Consider the following 19,920-nt stretch of genomic DNA (forward strand, 5'->3'; position numbering starts at 1 on the left):
GGATGTGCAAATTTTAAAGTAAAATTTGGAAAATTGAGGCCCCTACTCTGAAGTCCACTGACATTTAAGAATATATATCTGAAATACCACTTGATGTAGGAGTTATTTTAGTAAAAAGTCACTGAAATTGTAATAGAGATGAAATATGTATTTCAGCTTATGAAGTTATTTCCCTCCATTTTCTTCCCCCTAAAATAGTAAAGTTTTTTGCCTTTTTTATATATTTTACTTATTTTTCCTATGGAAATGTTATTTTTCTGTCTTCCTATCTTCCCCATAGTAAATGCCTCAGTTTCCTCTTCTGTAAAATGAATTGGAGAAGGAAATGGAAAACTCGTGTCATTGCCAAGAAAACTCTAGAGTCACCAAGCCAGACAGAACAGAACAGTAGTATATTATAGTATACCAATTTTTCCCTTTCCAGAACAGTAGCTTCTTAGGTGATGTAACTATGAATCCTAAAGCCTTAAGGATTTATAACTACTCATACCAAGCTTTCTGAGATTAGTACCATTGCTATTAACATTGGTTTGCCAGGGGAGAAATATAAGTAAAGCAAATAACATTTCCCTTAAATGAAGAAGGCAGAGATGTGTTGGAGCTAACAATTAAATTCAGTACATTTGCTGAGACCAAGGATACCTTTTTCAGACAAAGTGAGGAGCAGCTACATCCGTGTGTGTTTTTGTAGCTGTTAAATATGAAATGCTGACTGAGAGGAAGTGCCAAAAGAAAGCCTTTTTTGGGCTCCCTTTCAATTGCAAATATGATCCTCCTTTTACTAGGTTGATAATCATGAGTGGACATGGTGGATGTACAGCAATTTGAAATAGAACAGAGGGATACTTCCACCAGTCATACCTGCCCTTCTCTGTTGTGAGAATCACGATTTTGAATCATTTGTTGCATTGAAACAGTTCAACAGAAGAGACCACTAGGTGGCAAAGTGACTGTGGAGATCTCAGAGTCCCTGAGGATATTGTTTAAAATTCTGTGTCATAGATTTAAGATTCCAAGTTGCCGAACAATTCCTAATATTATTAAAAGAGAATCTTCTTAGTATAAGTTCCATATACTGCTGAAATAATAGGGTTGGATAAAAAAAAAGATGGCAAAAAACAATTCCATACGTATTTTGACAGTTTTTCAAACTGGTCTACAGGTTGTTCATGTGACTTATTTTTCACATGTAATAAAGGTATTCTATAATAGCATGATTTTGTTTCAGTCTTGTTTTTCTCTAGCATCTTAATAAGAATCCTTTGAAATCACAAAATGGGGATTTGGGATTTTTTGATGACACATGGTAAATAAGCTGGTAGTATTGTGCCGTAATAAAGGTCAGTCTTTTTCTATAATGCCATAGATTAAGTTAGCCTTTTATAGATTTCTTTTGGGAATGGTTATTTCTTAGATTAGTGTATTATCTGTAGTGTTAAGCAATATAATTATTGATTTGGCTTGGTGGAGAGGATAAAGGACTGACCTTAGGATCCAGGAAACCTAGATTCAAGCTTCACCATTGACACACCAATCCTTATAAATCCTTAGCTTTCAATACTCCTAGATGACTCTACAAATATAATTTATAGAAGAGTTATTTTGGCAGAAGCAGTTTACATATATAAAGTTCCCTATCTGAAACAGAGCAATTTTTAATAAAATCTCAGATAACATCAGTTTTGTATTGTAGTTTTCCTTTTATGCCTAGAGCATATTTCAAGAACTGAAATCTGTATTCTTCCTGGACACTGCTTGTTCTCTTCCTCCCCACCAATTGCAAACTCAAAAAGGAAGATTGTAATTTGGATTTCTTTTGTGAATACCCTAGATTTTCCAAGCTGAGTGGTATAATGGACAGAGAGTGCTGGTCCTGGAAACAGTAGACTCATTTTTCTAAGTTCAAATCTTGCCTCAGCCACTCAACTAGCTATGTGACACTGGGCAAATCACTTAATCCTGTATGCCTCACTTTCCTTAACTGTAAAATGAGCTCAAGAAGGAAATGGCAAAAATATATTTGCCAAGAAAATCCTAAAAGGAGTCCGTTTAACTTGAATACAACTGAAAGGATGGGGTGGGGGGCAAGGCTGTCTTTTTTACTCAGTGTAAAAGTTAAGACTTGTAATTTACAGGCAACATCCCAAATCCAAAAGCAATCTTGGGGGTTTTGGCAGCCACAGCTGTGGCTTTCTGCATTTTTGAGGACTGTCCCCTTATTTACTATATCTTAGGTACTTCAGTGGTCCTAGTGACACTGCCAAGTAGATGATATTAGCTCCAAGTTCAGGGTAGTCTATTATTTAGCTTAATTATGTTTTAATTATAAGACATCTATCTAGTAAATTTCAAAGAATGGGTCTAAAAGGAAGTACTGAGGAAGACATTAAAGCCTTGAAAGACATTCATCCTTTCTAGAGAAATGGTACCACTTTGTTTACTTGACTTAATATATCACTTTCTGAAGAGGACTACATATCATAAAAAGTGGTTGAATAATATCCATTTGTGTCACTGGAAATGTCACATTACCTATAAATTATTTAATGGAGGTTAGGTGTAAAAAATGACTTTGCTTTCCAGAATTTCCTGAATTCAATCTAGCTTGTCCAGAAAATTTTATTTCTACCAACATTTGCTATAGGAATAGCAAGTTATGACTGTAAAGACAGAACAAAATTATAGGTGTCTAATTCTGATAAATTTCCCTAAAATTCTTATAAATCATATGCACTTAAAAAACTAGTCCTAACATTAAAAAATGAATAATGTAGTTGACTCTAAAGAGTTGCTACCTGGTATGGCTTTATTTTATTTTAGGTTTTTGCAAGGCAAATGGGGGTTAAGTGGCTTGCCCAAGGCCACACAGCTAGGTAATTATTAAGTGTCTGAGGCCGGATTTGAATTCAGGTATTCCTGACTCCAGGGCCGGTGCTCTATCCACTATGCCACCTAGCTGCCCCCTAGTATGGTTTTATAATGTTGAAATACTGTATCAAATAGTTGTATCAAGTTTTTAAACTTTTGGAGATGAAATAATACAGATGAGCTAATGTCAACATATGCCTTTCACCACCTATACTTTATAATGTCCTCAGTTATATTTCTCATTTGAGTGCAGATAGTAGAAATATTGAAAAAGTTGTAATAAGGTGAATAGAGGCTAATGGGAAATTCAGTGTTACAGTTGGGGTTGCACTTGCCTAATTTATCTACTTATTCATCGGAGCAGAAAAGAATTGTGGATTGTTTCTCATTATACTAATTAAATACCCATTCAGAATCAAAAAAGCACCCCTTTCGGGAAGGCATGTGGATGGTTCCTAGGTCATTCCTAAGCCCTGAAATTGGCATGACCAACTGTTGTTAAATTTAAAGGGTTACAGTTAAACTTTTAACCTTAATCTTAGTATTTAGACCTGCAACATTTTTCATGGGTTTGCTGTTTTTCACAAATTCCTATTTAACCTTGTCAGATAAGGAAAATGAGAAAAAAATTGCTTAATATATTCAATAGAATGCCATGGAAAATACTCTGTTCTTGTCAACTTTGTGCTTAAGAAATCTTTTGTCATCAGTAAACTAAAAACAGAATTGAAGCACATCGAAATATTCAGCCTGGATTTTTTTTTAACCAATATGATATATGTGTGTGTGTGTGTGTGTGTGTGTGTGTGTGTGTGTGTGTGTATATGTGTATATATATATATATATATATATATATATAATGTATTATGTATTTTTTTAAAATGTAAGAAAATTAGCAAAATTTAAATAATGAAACCTAGTCTTGTATAAAATGCAGTAAAATACAACACAATGACAGATACACAAAATTGTCCCTTGTACTTAATATTGCAAGGTTTCTTTTTCAAATGACTAAAATAGATATTTTATTAGTTTCCATTTATGCAATCCAAATTGTATGTGTGTGTGTGTAAAAACCTTATGTTGGACTATTCAGGTAACAGATTTTCTAAACAACTTGTAAACCGTTTGTAATAAAAAATTACTTTTTCTGGGAAGAATTAACCAACTATATAACTGTTGAAATAATTTCCTTAGTCTACATGAGCAAACAAGTTAAAGATTTCTATTATGGAACTGTATAAAAGCAATGATTTCAAAGATGATCTTATTGCCTTAATTTTCAGTTCTTAAAAAGAATATGGTTAAAGCATTTCATATATTTCATATAACTTAAATACTATATTTACAAAATATAAAAATTCTCATCAAAATACTATACAAAATACTGTCTTTACATATTTAAACAATGTCGTTCCATACATTTCAAAATATCGTTAACATCTAATAAACCCTTTTCTTCACAGATTTGTAACACTTTCAGGGATATTTTTCTCAACAAAATCACATAGCTCAAGCAATTTGTATTAAGTTCTATTGAGGTCTGTGTCTAATGACCAGTTATTAGTATAATATTTATTGATTTTTTTTGGTAATCCATGTGTTTAGACTTCAAAGATACATTAAAATACAAACTTTATAAATTTTTTAAAAATAGATTTCTATTTCCCTTTGTTACAGTTATATTTAATAGGCACCATATTTTAAGAGATATTGTATCTTTCCCTAATACTTTTGGTAATTGTCCTTTTTAAGTAGATGAAAGGGTAAATGCATTTATGCCACTTCCATGAACCTATTTACAGTTTCATTTTTCAGGAACTCTTCATAAAACCTTCTTCAAAAATACTGACAAATATGATAACATCCTTGTTTAAGTGCTCCTTGTTGCTGTAAGGAATATATATTTTTTAAAAGTTACTATATCTGCTCAATCAAATTCACATTTAAGCAACTTATACTAATTATGGGGCAAGGTTTTCTCTCATCTTGAACTGACATCTCCATAGACCTAGTTTCTTTCTGGAGATTCCCTAGGTCACTTTTTTCTTTTTTGTTGTCCCCTTACCCAAAAGGCATCTAAATAAAGACAGATGAGCCCAAACATACCTTTACACCAGGCAGGTGTTGAATAAAAGTTTGCTGAATTGAATTGAATCTTTGGAATTCAAAGGAAATCCACGTCAAGGAAGTGTGAACTTGTTTTTAATTAGAAGAGAGTGTTAGAGATTAAAATCCAACTCACTGATGGACCCGATTCAGTTTCAGAAAAATATACTAGGTTATATTTTAGTTGTGTACCACCAAGGCATTTTGGGGATGCCGGATGAAGCCCAGGTTATTTGCAGGTGTGGACGTCAGTCATGCTTTCACACCTCCTGCAGCGAACATAACAGCACCAGACAAACTTGCATTCACACCTCTCCACGTGTCGGACTACATGGGTGTTGTACCCCCTGCCACAGCAGAGGAGGTTGCACCCATCTGCACCTTCTGAGGTACGGTTGCACTCTCTGCCCTGCGTTCCTGGGATGCCCAATTTTCGGTCCTCTACACAGTAGTTGGGGGATTTGTTAATGTAGAGGAGATCATCCTTGCGAACTGATATCTTTCTCTGGTCCTTTTCTCTCCTGCGCATCTTCCTTTTCATTTTATCCAAGACCTGCACGCTGTTTTCATACTTATCTTTTAGGAAATGACCAATCTTCTCAAAGGAAGACATGGTTTTCCAGCATGTTTTCACAGCACAGGAACCAGAAACTCCATGGCAGCGGCAGTCAACTGACATCAACTTGGCTACTGCCTGGAATCAAAGAGAAATAATATGCAGACTTTATTTTGAACTCCCAGAAATTCCTTCATTTCACAGCTGAACTCTAAATACCTATTTCTTCCTGTTTTGCCTACCCAGATAGTATCTACTATCTTGACCCATTTCTTAGACAATTTAAAATCGAATTAAGGATTTTTTTTCCAAGCAAAATCAAATTGGAAATTCCCTGAAACTTGACATGAGTGAACTACTTTGGATTGACTGACGATTAGACAACCCCCAGAGAGTATAGTTGAGGGTCACTTTGCTTCAAGAATCCTTTCTACTTTTTTCTAGCAACACTTCCAAACACAAGAAACAAAATAAAAGCAATTTAACAACTGCACCATGTAAATTTAGAAAAATTCCAGGAAATTAATATTTTTCTGTCTTTACAAAGGATAAAAAATTACATGTGCCCCTGAAAATTGAATGCATTACATTTTCACACAAATGATTTAATTCATTAAAAAATGCTATTGAAATGTTTACTAGCTAATAGTTCATTTAAAAAAAACACAACAGACAGAAGTCATAGGTAAAAATGTCCTTGAATGACAAATAATAAATTCAAGTCACATCTTTTAGACACCTTGTATTTTTAGTTATTACAATTATTCCCATTGGGAAATCTTCTGTTCCTCAATTTAAAGTCATTTGACTTTGATGATTTCAACCACTAGAATCATTTTACAACAGTTAAAGAAAGGTACTGAGGTTTTGCTCACACTTGCCAAGTATTTCTTCATTCAAGAAATTTATTCCCTACTGTGCAACTAGGAGAGATTTTTTTTATTCCTCTCTGAAAATAGTTCAAATGATGACAAAAGCAAATGGAAAATTAAACAATATGGACAGTCCCCAGCTTACACACAGGTTGTTTCAAAAGCATGTATGTATGACTGTTGCTTGGAACCCAGAAGACATTTTACCACAGAAACAAGTGTTTTCAATTGTGGTTGAGTTCCCATGCCCAGCTCACAAGCATCCATTTTAGCTCCTAATTTGCCAACCCCCACCTTTAGTATTTTTAAATAATTTCTCTGTCCCATTATTTTTGTCCTGCCTTAATCAAAACATCCTCTATATTATCAGTAGCAACAAAAATACAGAACTCTACATATGTTCGTCTCTTCTCAGGAGGTGAATCAATCTCTAATATTCACAAAATTGTGTTACTAAGAGAAATTTAGGATTTAACCATATTTTTATATAAAAATTCTGTGCACTAATTTACAGCAATGAAAACCTGTCCATAGTTGACCTTCTTTTGCCTTTTGCATAGGATTGTAGTCCCTGAGGCTTCATTGTTAGCATGGTTAGGTGAGACAATGTGGATAGTTAATTCAAGTTTATCCCCCACTACAAGAAATACTAAAAGTATTCATGTTTTTTCTATTGGTAGGTCAATAGCCATCATTTAAGTTTGAGATTTTAACTTTTTGTTGTTGTTATAAATTCATGGACCTTTTCTTAAAATCATTCTTTTAAATGCATAAACTAAAATATACAAGATTACAGAATAATATATTGTAACACATTGAAATGTAATAATCAAAATATATTTTAAAAACTATGTATCCTAGGTTAAGATGTCATCCTTTCCAATTCTGAATTGCACCCAAACAGACCCAGAAAACAAAAAAAGCAATCTCAAACATTTCCAGTGAACATGTGCAATAAGAGTTAGAAAAGTGTTTAGGTATGAAATTGACTCTAATAGTGTGTGAAATGTGCAGTTAGAATTTAAATCTGTGTAGATGTAGGTTCTCATATACCAGAACCTACATTTTCTAGTCAGCAAATCCTAGTAACCAAACTACAAGATCTTCCTTCAGTTCCCAGAGGATGGCAGAGTATCCCAGAGGATAATAAATCACTAAGAAAGTTATAGACTTAGCATGTAGAAAACATATTTGAAAAAATTTAGAACTGTTCCATCTGTTCTATTACTTCAAATTTACCAGTGAAAGAAATGAGCCCATAGTTTCAATTACAATTAGGTAGCTTCTTATCTGAATTATAAAATCATGAGATTAACATTTTGATCTTCTTTAGGCCACTTAAACATTATATATATTTTATGAGTAATGTCACTTTTTCTAATTAAACATTAGATCCTAAAGAGACTGAATGATTCAAATAATTCTACACAGTCATTTGGAGCATCTCCTAAGCTATAGTGGCAGTACTTCTCAAAAATAATAACATCTTAAAAGAATGATATAGGATGCCAATTTGCAATGTTAACAAAATAATGGAAAGGCATTCCTCACAAATTGAGAGGCATTTTCTTTTTTTGAGGAGTAGACCTGAGATTTTATCTCTATAATTTCCTCTCCATAGACAAAGAGAGTTGTCTGTGTTCTCTGAGAACTTGACTTTACTGGTGGTTACCCAGCTAGTAGGTGTCAAAGGCAGGACCTTGAACCCTAGGCCTCTATGACCACAGAACTGACTACCCACTATTCCACACTGTCTCATGCAGCAAGACTATTTAAGTAATTAATTTTTTTTTATTTATTTAAGGCAATGGGGTTAAGAGTGACTTGCCCAAGGTCACGCAGCTAGGCAATTTTTAAATGTCTGAGATCAGATTTGAACTCAGGTCCTCCTGACTCCAGGGCTGGTGATCTATCTATTGCTCCACCTAGCTGCCCCCTTAAGTTATTAATTTATGAGAAGCTTAAAAATATATTTGACCAAGTCTGATTAACTTTGGGCAAGGCATACTCTTTATGGGTCTTAAAGGCTCTAAAGTAATTTATAACATGGAATATAAAGTTGTTCCAATACATTTATGGAATTTAGAACTTAGTTTTTGAAATGTACCCAATAAAATAATGACTGGACAAATTAATATAGTCTACATACCTTATGTGGTCAGATTTCGTTAAGTACCTTTAGTTTATTAGGAGAAAAGAACTAAATAAATGCCAAATAAAGCCACTTTTCAGAGTTCATAGTTGTAATTCTAAGAATTTATAATTATAGGTTAAAGCTTGCTGATTACCACAAGCAGCCCAACTCTTGTGTCTGAATGCCACCTCTCTCTCTATGGTGCCCTAACTGGGGGGAAGACTTACACCAAATAGCAGACTAAGGTCTCATGAAAAGCCTGGTAGAGAAAAATCAAAGAACAGGCCACCCAGAATACCCCATTCCCACCCCCGATAAATAGCATTTGAGCAATATAATTCAGCAGACTGACCAATTTGGCCCATCCCTTTACTATTCCTTGATATTACACAATTAGTCTTCCCATTCTAGGGAATCTAATTACAAAATTATAAAATCTTTTCAGTGACCTTTTTTCTTAGTTCCAAAGCATGTCTTTACCTTCATATTTTCTAGCAAGGCCAGGGGTAAAAATTCCTCCCCTAAGCAATTAGGTATTTTCTAGCCTCTAAAAAGATTGCATTTCAGAGTTTATCTATAGTCAGCCTTCCATAGGGATAATGAGAGTTAAAATATTAATTCAGCTATTATATCAATACTTAACCCATCTTGAACTAGAAATTTCTAACTCCTACCCCAACCCCACATCAATCTTGTATGTTAACTCCTTAAAGTGGCCAAGTTCTTCTCCATCTGGATCCAACTATCTTTCCAGGAGTATCTCATACTATTCTTTCTTCAGTCCTGCATCTGAGCCTTTATGAGTACCACCCCTCATCCCTAATATGGCTTCCCTACATCTCTATCCATTGAAATCCTTCCCCTCAAGGTCTTCTTAAACTGAGTCTCTACCACAAAACCTTCCCTAATTTGATAAGTATTATTTCTAAATACTTATCTTCTTGCCTTATGGTTCTCTCTATACACATCCCATAGACTGACAAGCTGTTGTCTCTTTCTTTCCTCATTAGACTATAAGCTCCTTGGGGACAGGAATAATGATCACTTTCACCATTTTATTGACAGTGTATTGAACACTAATTAAGCACTTCTTAAATATCTGTGGAATTGAGGGGGCCTAGCACTGGATAAGAGCCTCAAGTTACCCTTTGTGGTTGGGGAGATAAGTAGAGTCAGCATAGAACAATGAAAAGAATACTGGACTCCAAGTCAGAAATTCTCTGTACCTCTGCTGCTTAGTAGCTGGGTACAACCTTGTATGAGTGATTTAATCACTGAGTCTCAGTTTCTTAAATTTTAAAATGAAGATAATAACATCTACCTTAACAACCTTACAGGATTATTGTGAAGAAAGACCTTTATAAATATAACATTCTATAGAAACCTGAGTTATCATTATGGGGGGGGGCATTTTTAAAAGGAAAGGTAGAAAGTATAAAAGAGATTAATTTTCTCATTCCACAGTTTACCACCTGCTGAATTTGTGTGGTAAATGATATGGAAACTGGAATTTTTAATAACTTGGAGTTAACAAGTTTTTAAGGATTAACATTCAAAAAGTTTTCACTCCATTTTCCTACAGATTTGGAGTGTCTCTTACTAAGTCTATTAAGTAGAGGAATGATATTTTTATTGCAAATTATCTTCAATGATATTAAAACTGAGTTTCCATAAGAAAGTCTAGAAAGAGTGTAATATATCAAATAAAAAATATATACATAAACATGTACATATAAATGTATATAATATGTATATATTTGTATATAATACAGATTTTTGTATATAATTATTGTGTCGTTGAAATACATTTCATTCCTATATAAGTCAGAGGACCTAAAAAAAAGAAGAAAGGAAATAAGGTTAAATGTACTGACTGACTAGAGAATTCATCTTCCATCACCAGATTTGTATCATATTTTAGGTCAAAATGTTTTACATGTAATAAGTGTTCAAGACACATTATTTGGTGAATCATCACTCCTGTTTTATGGATTAAAACCCCACATACACACAAAACCAAAAACAAAGACAAAAAAGATCTCCTAAAGGTTCATGATTTCCCTCAGGTCACACAAAAAGTGAGGGAAGGATACCACATCTTAGAATTGTGATAATATAATTTAGAAAAAAACAAGGAGATTCTCTGAATAAAATTTCAAGATCTAAGGACTCTACATCTAGGAATATGATACCAGATTCAAGAATATTTTATATTATATATATATATATATTATATATACAAAATGTTAAACAATGAACCACTTAACAATAAATAGTAAATTTGAAAATAAAGGATGCCACGGTCTTTTTTTTTTTGCCAGCAACTCCAGAGGAGAGCAGTAACTGAATGAATTTTATGTGGTTATGTGCAAATTCCTTTTTCTACTCTAGTTGAGTTGTTAAGGTTTATAACGATATTAACAGAGGAATGTTTTGTTAACTATTGCAAACAGATGTGTGCATTTTGGTGGAACATTTCTGAACTTTGAGAGGGCAATTAAGAAATTGGCATTTAGTCCATGGAAGTTCCCTGTATTTTGCTTTGGCAAAAGTGAGATGAAATGTTTTGAAATGAGATAGCAAAGATGCATGACTAAGACTGTAAAACATAAATACAGGATTGATAGAAGTCACTCAAATGCATGAGCAATTGTTTCTCTTTAATGATTTGGAGGAAACATTTCCGACAAGAGCGTGGTATCAGCAAATTCTGCTGATAAATATAGGTTCATTAACTTACTTAATTTTGAAATTTGACAAATGATTCCATTTTAATCATAAAAACTGTAATGTGAGTTTGTAAAATGGTATATACCATTCCTATTCCTAGTAGCCATTTTGTTCTGTTTGTGTCTGTGTCATATTTGAACCTGCTGATGATTTAAATGCTTATATGTTGTTCAGCTACTATCTTAACTACTCTTAAATTTAGTCAATGAACATTTGGGGTCTGGCCCATTCCTTTTTTTTTTTTTTAGTTACTCATTGTAAAACAAATTATGGGGTAGGGAAACTTAAAAGTTTATGAGGTGGACATGGGAAGAATGGAAATATCCTATGCACACCAAAAGAAATACCCATAAATATTCCAAGTCACATCATTCCCAGAAGTACTGCCCCTGGAAGACATCATTTCATGCTATTGGCCAATCACTGCTCTGCAACATTATTCTTGGAGGCATAACTTAAGGAATGGTGTCAGAAACCTAGTGGGATTCAGAGTATTTAAGGTCAGCGGTTAGAAAATCATCTGTCCTGCTCATAGCACAACTAAGCGCCAGTACCCACATTTTTGGGAACATTTCCCTAAATTTTCAGTCTGGGGATTTTGAGACTAGGAAAGTACAATTGAATACAGACTTTAAACTCTACTCTGAATATACCTATTACCTTAAAATCCTTATTGGCAGTGCTGAAAATTGAGTTGATTGTCTTTTATTTAAGATAATCTGGCCTTTTGTTTTATCCTTTCATTTAAAAAAGGAAACTGCAAAATGTAATTTGAATTCTAACATATTAACTGCACCTTAAGAGAGATTCCAAAAAAGGAACTGTTTATATCCCTCCCCTCAATATTATACAATGAAACATTATATAGGCTTCAATTTTTTTGTGAGGCTAGAATAGTGTGAAAAGAAAAAAATTACTATTGGCAAAACCCCAAAGCTTATGTCTACAATACAGGGAGATTTATGTGTGGGCTGAATTATTTTCTGCAGCACATAACTCTTTGGCACAATAACAACAAAACTGATTACTGTAATTTAGAAAATAATTCAGAAGCTTGTTTAAATAAGCAAGAAGTAGATTAGGATTGATGTTGAGAAGTTTGTTTTAAAAATAAATATGGAGATAATCATTTAGTATCAAAATGAACATTTACTGAATGTAATATTTCCATATAACTTAGGGGGGGAAAAAAACAGAAAGCAAGGTAACTCTGAACTTGCTAGTGTTCTCATGGAGACCTATTTCTATGTCTATTAGAATTCTTTAGTTTATTTTTATTACATTTATTGTATACAGACTGAGTTCTAAAGTCTTTCAAAGTTGTTTTTCATTGAAATGTTGTTATATATAACTTTTTTCTTAGTTCTGTTCACTATCTTTTTAGATAGAGTTATTTCAAAAATATGTTCTTGGTTATGTGTTTTACTTATTCTGACAGAAAGATAAATCTTCAATGTGACTGAATTTAAAGAAACTAACAGTGTTACTAGGGATTCTAAGATACAAGAATTTCCTTCATTTTCTTATCATTTACAACCAAATGAATTTATTTTACTTTTTTTTTTTGCTGTTCCACTTTGAATTAGTGCACTTTGCATGTTATTCTATTGGTTATTAATTATATTTTAACTTTTCTTGCATTTCCTATAATAGAAAAGAAGTTCTTTCTAAATTGGATTGGATTGAAGCAACACATATGTCTGTAAATAAATGTATGTATATCAATATATCAAATTTATCTATGTATTATTGAATTCCAACATATTCATTAGATCAAATTTGTTCAAAATAAATCTTTTATAAAAAAAATAGACTCAAATATTTACAGTAGTTCTTTTCCAGCCAATGACTGGAAACTAAAGAATTATTGGGAAGTGGCTAAACAAATTATGGCATGTGAATGTAATGGAATATTATTGTGACATTCAAAATGTTGAAATGGACAGTTTCAGAGGAAGCTGAGAAGACATCTGTGAATTAATGCAGATTGAAGTGAGCAGAAGTAAAACAATTTATACAGGGAAAATATAGAGGAAAAACAATTTTGAAAGACTTTAAAACACAGATCAATGCAACATTAAGCCACAAGGTTCAGGAGACTGAAGACAAAATGCAATATTCATCTCCTGCTAGAGAGACACATACATACTCATGCATGGCCAATGTGGGGATTTGTTTTACTGGACTATTCATGTTTATGATGAGGGTTTTAGTGGCAGAAGAAAGGACAATTGGAAGAACAGAATAAACATATTTTTAAAATAGTTTTTTAAATCAAGAAAATTTCTCTTTAACTCATGTTAAATGGAAACCCATTTATGAAAAAAGTAAATATATTTTCTAAATATATTTACTAATTTTCTGACTGACGTTCTGTAATTTCGAATGAAATTAAATAATATAATTTACTGATTTTAAAGTTTTAAAAAATTCAAAGTAGCTCAATTTCCTAAATATAAAATGTCCAGAGGCTAAAATTATTTTGAATCACCTTGATTTCACTTTTACATTAAAAAAAATAGCCAGGGTATAAAGGTAGTTTTTGACAAAGACCTTTCCTAAATGTTTTGACTTGTTTTACTTTATATCCAAGTTTATATGGCAATTCGTCAGCATTTTATGGGAGATTTATGGTTTGCTAGGTTATTAATCAAGAATCTAAAATTATATAAATATGCAATGATTTTTCTGGGCCAAGGCATTGCTGAAAATTACAGTCAAACATTCACAAAAAGTTTTCAATGGCTTCAGAAGAATCACTGTTTTATTCGTGTAATCCAGCAATGTTGATAAATCTAATTTATATTGTTAATCCTCTCCGTAGATATGAAGATATAAAACGAAAGGAAAATTTGCAGTGTATTCTATATGAAGAAATAAACAAAAACTTGGGCTCAGATACAAGGTGAATGAGGTGGGTAACATTTAAGGCCACATTGTAATTTTTTTTTGTTTTAGAAATAATTACATTAAAAGATTCTTATAAAAAATCATAGTAGAGAGAGAGGTGTAGATAGTCAAACTAAAGAGTTTAGGAATCCCTGTGGGTAATAAAACATTCCTTTATTTAAATATAATCCATTGGAGAACTTGAATTCAATTTACTGAGCTCATGCAAGAGATGTAAGGTAGCTTAGTAGAAGCACTTCTCCAGCGAGAACCAGAGGGCTTGGATTTAGATACAGGTTAATGCGATTTCCCACTTTCTGGGTCAGTGTCTATCATAAAAACCAGAAGGCTTGACTAATGATCTAAGATCTCGTCTGACACTAAGATTCTTTGATCAATATTTCTGAAGGGATCTAAAGCAAGACTCACTTATATTATGGGAAACATAAGCCCCACAAAACTAGCAAACGCACCCCAAAGGGCACGTGTGCCTTCAACAAAAACATGGCTGTTTTAGAAAATCATATATCATTCATGCCTTAGTTTTCTTCTTATTGACACGAACTCATTTACACCAAGGCTAAGCTTAACCTCACCTTGTAAGCTCTTAAATCATTTTTATTTCATGTCCTAATACATACCTGCCTTCCAGCTTCGTTATTATGTAGATTCATTGCTAACAGTTTCCCATCTTTTCCAGTAGTGTTTTTGGTGGGGACGTCCAAGAACTTTCTACTAAACCACATTCCGTACTGGATATCATCAGAGCAGCCACCCCAATGCCAGCCCTCAGTAGCTGAGCCACCGTTCTGCAAGTTGGTGTCACAGGAGCACTCTGTCATGTTCCCTGCACTGCATGATCTTGTCACAGAATGCACCAGACCTGCGGCCATCACTGCATAAATAAATGCTGTTTCTTTGGTGCCTATGACAAAATAAGGGTAATTATTCAGTTTAAAAGTCATTGCAATATATTTCTGAAATAGGTTTCCTGTAGGTTCTTTTATGGAAGAAGTGCAGCTTTAAAAAGTGATACCTTTATACTACTGGTCCTCAGGACTGTAAGTTTGCACAGAGTAAGTTGCTTAATCAACTGCTGAGTTAAATTAAGTGGAAAAATCAGTTGTCACAAATGCAATATTAGAAAATTTGGATCAGAACAAGAGGTTTCCTATTGCCCTTCTCTTTTTAAAAAGCAGGAACATTATTTATAAAATTCCTCCACTTTAAAAGGATTTTCAGGCAGGGTCAAGTAAAATTACTCCTTATAGATTAGCCCTTTATCTAATCTTTTTTTTAAAAAAACTGTTCAAGGAAGCAAATTTCAGCAAGTCATTCAGTACTTAAAACATAGTATGAATTACTGCTTGTTAAAATGAATTGTGGGGAAAATATCGACAATATTCTTATAACACCAAACATATTGAGTTGCCTTTTTCTTTCTTCCTAAAAACAAAAAAAAGTGTGATTTTTTGTTAAAAAAAAAAACCTTGTATACAAAAATGGGATTAAAAGCAAAAAGCCTGGACCACATACTTTAAAAAAAATGAAAATGATATGTTTATTTCCAAAGTAGACATTTTTAGGAGATGACATATAAACTGAGCAAAACATCGTTGGCATTATGTGAAATGTTTATTTATCCCTTTGATTAATATCACCTAATCTAAAACTAATTGCCAGTAGGTTTTTAAGGCAATGCCAGTAAGAGGTGCTAACTTTTGAATGTGAGTGTATCTAACAGTTTTCATAAATTGTTATGGTGGGTTTGGGGGGAAAAGATATTTATCATACCTTGTATTAGTATTAACATTGTTGCCACTAATTACTTGAATAACAAATGATCTTATATAAACATTTAAAAAACAGAATAGAAATTCCTGCACAGAGTGAGGTTCTCTCCACCTTTTCTTCTTTTTTAGTAAAAGCAGATTGTCATCTCAGCCTGGATGACACTGGCTGTTGTTATTTTCTGTAGGCATCCTTGCTACTTTTGAAGATACGTCTGCCTGCGGAATCACCCAGTAGAACATATAAGACTGGCAAGTGGTAGTGGGGAGTGAATGTAAGGAAGGGGTAGGATGTTGGTGGGGAAAGATCAGTAGACCAGGGAGCGGAAAAGCAAATGATGTGGCAGAGAAGGCACTGCAGTCTGAAAGCCAGACATCCATCCTCATACCTTTGCCCTCACAAAGGCAACCTGAGGGACCACTGACACTTAAACTCTCACAACTTTCCCCAGATAGCTTGTGCCTTCCCCAGCAGGCAGAAGGTGGAGGGGAGACAGCTCCAGGAGCGGGTGGGATGACTTTCCCCGACCAGTCGGCTTTATTCTCTCTGTCTAAGCTCAGTGCCTGGAGGGGTAACGGGGAGCCTGGTTCTCCGGGGGATGGAGGGAGGGAGGGGCGGTGGGGGAAACCTGCTCCGCTTCTGCCACAATTCCCCACTTGACCAGGGATCGATGCGTGGCACGGCTGGGTAAATCGAAGCAGATGGGGAGCAGCATTCTCCGCGGCCTACATCATGTTTCCCCAGCTGGTCTCAAAAGGCCGCGGGAGGTGGAGGGGCGGGTGGGGTGGGGAGGAGGGCCGGGACCCAGAGACAGAAGTCTGAGTTTCCACCCAAGCCGAAGACGGGGAGGTCGAGGGCTTGTGTCGCGGGGGGGCGGTGTGGGGGTCCCCTTCGGGGCCCGGGCGCTGCCCCGGGGGCGCACCTGCGGCGCGTCGGCTCTTCTGGCCCCCTCGGGCGCTCCGGGCTCCCCGGGGGGCGCGGGGCGCAGGTGGACTCACCGCTGCTGAGCTCGTAGCCGAGGAGGAGCGGGGCGGCTCCGGGCCCGGGGCCCGGGGCGGCGGAGAACACCTGGCAGTTCCAGCGCTCGTGCCTGAACTGGCTCCGGCACTCCTGGGCGCCCAGGCGCGCCCCTTCTCGGATGCTGGGCAGCAGGGCCGGCTTCCTCTTGCAGAGCTCCTTCTGACGGCCGCTCAGGGCCGGGCTGGCGCAGCCCAGCTTCTCCGGGACCCCGAAGGAGGCGATGCCCAGCCACCTGCGAGACACGGCGGCCCCCAGCCCCGCGTCAGCCCCCCGCGCCCGGCCCCCCGCTCGCCCACCTCCCCTCCAGGGACCCCCCCCAAAGCCACCTGCGCGGGCAGCGCGCGGTCCCGGCCTCCCCGCCCGGACTCACATCCAGTTGCCGTGGACGCCGCAGGGGAGCAGGGCGAGCAGAGCGGCCCACAGGGCGCACAGGCGGGCCAGGGCCGGGAGAGCCGCGCTGCCCATGGCCCCCGCATCGAGTCCCCGGGCCCGGCCCGGCCCGCCGACCCTGCCCCGGCGCGGGCGTCCCGCGCGGGGCAGCCCGGCCCGCAGCCGCGCCGCCGCCGCCGTCGCGCCCCTCCTCGCCCCCCGGGATCAGAGCCCGCGAGGGCCGCGTTCCACGCCCTGCCCCGGGCTGAGGGCACAGCGGCCGGGCACCCTCCTCCGCGGCTGGAGGGCGGCGCGGGGCGGGGGACCGCGAAGCCGGCGGCCCTCGCTGCCCAAGGTGAGAAACTTGTTTGATCTTTTCCCCCTGGCCATCCCGCTTCTCCTCCCCGCCTGCCCCGCCCGGCCTCCCCTCCCGGCGGCTCCGGGCTTCCCATTGGTCCGGCTGCGGCCGCGGCCTCTCGTTATCCCAGGCGCTCAGGCTCCCATTGGCTGAGCCGGGAGCCCGGTGGGGTGGCGCTCGGGGCCGGGCGGCTCGCGGACTGCGCGCCTCGGGGCCGCCGGGGCCCGGAGCATTCGGACTGCGCGGTCGCGCTCCCGGGAGGCTGGCAGTGGGGAGGCGCAGCTTCCTCGGACCCACCCGCGGGGCCCTTTGTGTCTCGGCCGCGGGGGGCTGCTTCTCCCTCGCCCCACTCTTACTGCGGGTGCCTTCCCAAGCTCCGGGCTAAGCCTTGCTTTCTTTCCTCCTCCTCCTCCTCCTGGTCGTTCTCCTCTTACCCCTCTTCATCCTCCCTATCCTCCTCCCCTCCCCCAGCAAGTTTCCCCATAGCTGTCAAACAATCTGGAACTCAATGGAACTCTTCAACATTGGTAAATCAGTGAAACGACTTGTGGAATTTTGGTCTAAGTTAAGCCCCATCCCATCCATTTGAGCTCTTTTCAATACAAAGCGCCTCTCTACTTCACCCTTTCTTTACTTTTTTGTTTGTTTTTAGGTTTTTGCAAGGCAGTGGGGTTAAGTGGCTTGCCCAAGGCCACACGACTAGGTAATTATTAAGTGTCTGAGGTCGGATTTGAACTGGGTACTCCCGACTTCAGGGCCGGTGCTCTATCCACTGCGCCGCCCCCCCCCCCTTTGTTTGCTTCTTGCAGGCTAGTATCAGAGTCTATTGTTTCCCAAAAGACCGAGGGTGCAATCAGGCAAAGGACTGTTTCCAGGACTCAGTTAATTGATGGTAGATGATCTGCTGAAAAGAAGTGTCATAAATGTTATTTTTTTTTGGCATGGCTTTAGCACCCTCTCTGTTTGCTTTCTTAAGAATCTTGGGCTATTTACAGGAGTTAAATCAATAACTAAATAATTGATACTTGCTATATGTCCAGGAGGGTTAGGGGGTACAGAAATAGAAAATAATCCCTTCAAGATTCTAGTTAAGTAGGGACAAGACAATAGTACCAAGAAGGAGATAAATAAAAGATAGTTTATAATACAGTGCTAAGTAATGAGGTAGGGAATAATTTCGCATTTTTGAACAGGGCTAGGCCATGACTTTGAATGAGTCATTTAACTTACACAGACTTCAGTTTCTTATCTGAATAATATGGGAGTTGGACCTGATCTAAGAAGCTCCTTCCAGCTCTAAATCTCTGATCCAATGATGGTAATGGTAATTTAAGAAAGTTGGCTCATTCGGGGATTTGCAGGATGAACTGAAGGGGAAAGAAGTGGGAGATAAGACTAACTTGGGAGACTAGTGAGAGAGTTTATTATCTAACCTTGCTTTACTTCTATCTATCCTGGAGAATGACTCAAGCCTCTGTTTCTAGGGGGACCTCTAACTTGTTTTTTTTTTTAATTCTCCAGGCATTCCGATTAGCTGGCTACTGAGTGCCTACATATTGAAATTCTATGAAGTGTCAGAGTACAGATATTCTGATTTCCAATAGAGGATGAGCATAAATTAAGAAACTGAGATCTGCCTCCTACATATCCATATCTATGTCTGAAGGAACAAGACTCACAATGACCATAAGTCTTCAAGCTTGAATTCACTTCTGAGAGTACAGAGTAATGAGTGAATAACAATGGAATGGAAATCTTCAGACCAGGATCGTGCCAGCGATGGAGATGTTAAGATGGTATAGCCATCTCTGAAAGTCCGGGGCATCTCCTCCAGGCTCTACTGCTTTGTCGATAGGCTCTTGCTTGGGCTGTGCAGTCAGTTCTTCAAGTATTGTAAGGAATATAAAGTGGCTTCCCCTACCAGGATGGTGATCGTCCTTTCCTTACCTTTTTGTCTCTTTCTGTATTGCAATAGCTCCAACTTCTTAATGGGTGTCTTCACTTTCCATCTTTCTTATATGTCACTCTACTGTACACATTACAATACTACCATGTTAATTTTTCTGATGTTTTGTTCACATTATTTCAACACTCAGAGGTCTTCAATAGCTCTTCATTGCCTACTGAATACTCTCTGCCCTTTAACTTGGCTTTCAGAAGGCTCATCATTTGACTGTAACCTGTCTTTCCTGTTTTTCTTCACTCTACTTTCTAGACTGTGTTC

General features: G+C 37.6%; 1 protein-coding gene across 1 annotated transcript; it reads right to left on the bottom strand.

Moving 5' to 3' along the window:
- Nucleotides 1-3,795: 3,795 nt before the first annotated feature.
- On the bottom strand, nt 3,796-19,521 carry WNT16 (Wnt family member 16). The gene is made up of 5 exons (XM_074195281.1): nt 19,376-19,521; nt 17,296-18,051; nt 16,948-17,201; nt 14,800-15,083; nt 3,796-5,671 (listed from the first exon to the last, which is right to left on the bottom strand). Exons 1-5 carry the CDS (start codon nt 19,519-19,521, stop codon nt 5,207-5,209), a joined length of 1,905 nt encoding a protein of 634 aa, XP_074051382.1. The 3' UTR covers nt 3,796-5,206.
- Nucleotides 19,522-19,920: the final 399 nt, after the last annotated feature.

Source organism: Macrotis lagotis, chromosome 7 (genome assembly GCF_037893015.1).
Source record: "Macrotis lagotis isolate mMagLag1 chromosome 7, bilby.v1.9.chrom.fasta, whole genome shotgun sequence".
Taxonomy (NCBI): domain Eukaryota; kingdom Metazoa; phylum Chordata; class Mammalia; order Peramelemorphia; family Peramelidae; genus Macrotis; species Macrotis lagotis.

What these genes read in the sequence shown, in the direction of transcription:
- WNT16 (XM_074195281.1), bottom strand. Translation starts at nt 19,521, where the DNA reads ATGCCCCGGACTTTCAGAGATGGCTATACCATCTTAACATCTCCATCG. An exon ending in CTTGAAGACTTATGGTCATT is followed by an intron (nt 18,052 to 19,375) that starts GTGAGTCTTGTT and finishes AGGCACCCGCAG; the next exon opens with TAAGAGTGGGGCGAGGGAGA. An exon ending in ATAACGAAGCTGGAAGGCAG is followed by an intron (nt 5,672 to 14,799) that starts GTATGTATTAGG and finishes CTTTGATTCCAG; the next exon opens with GCAGTAGCCAAGTTGATGTC.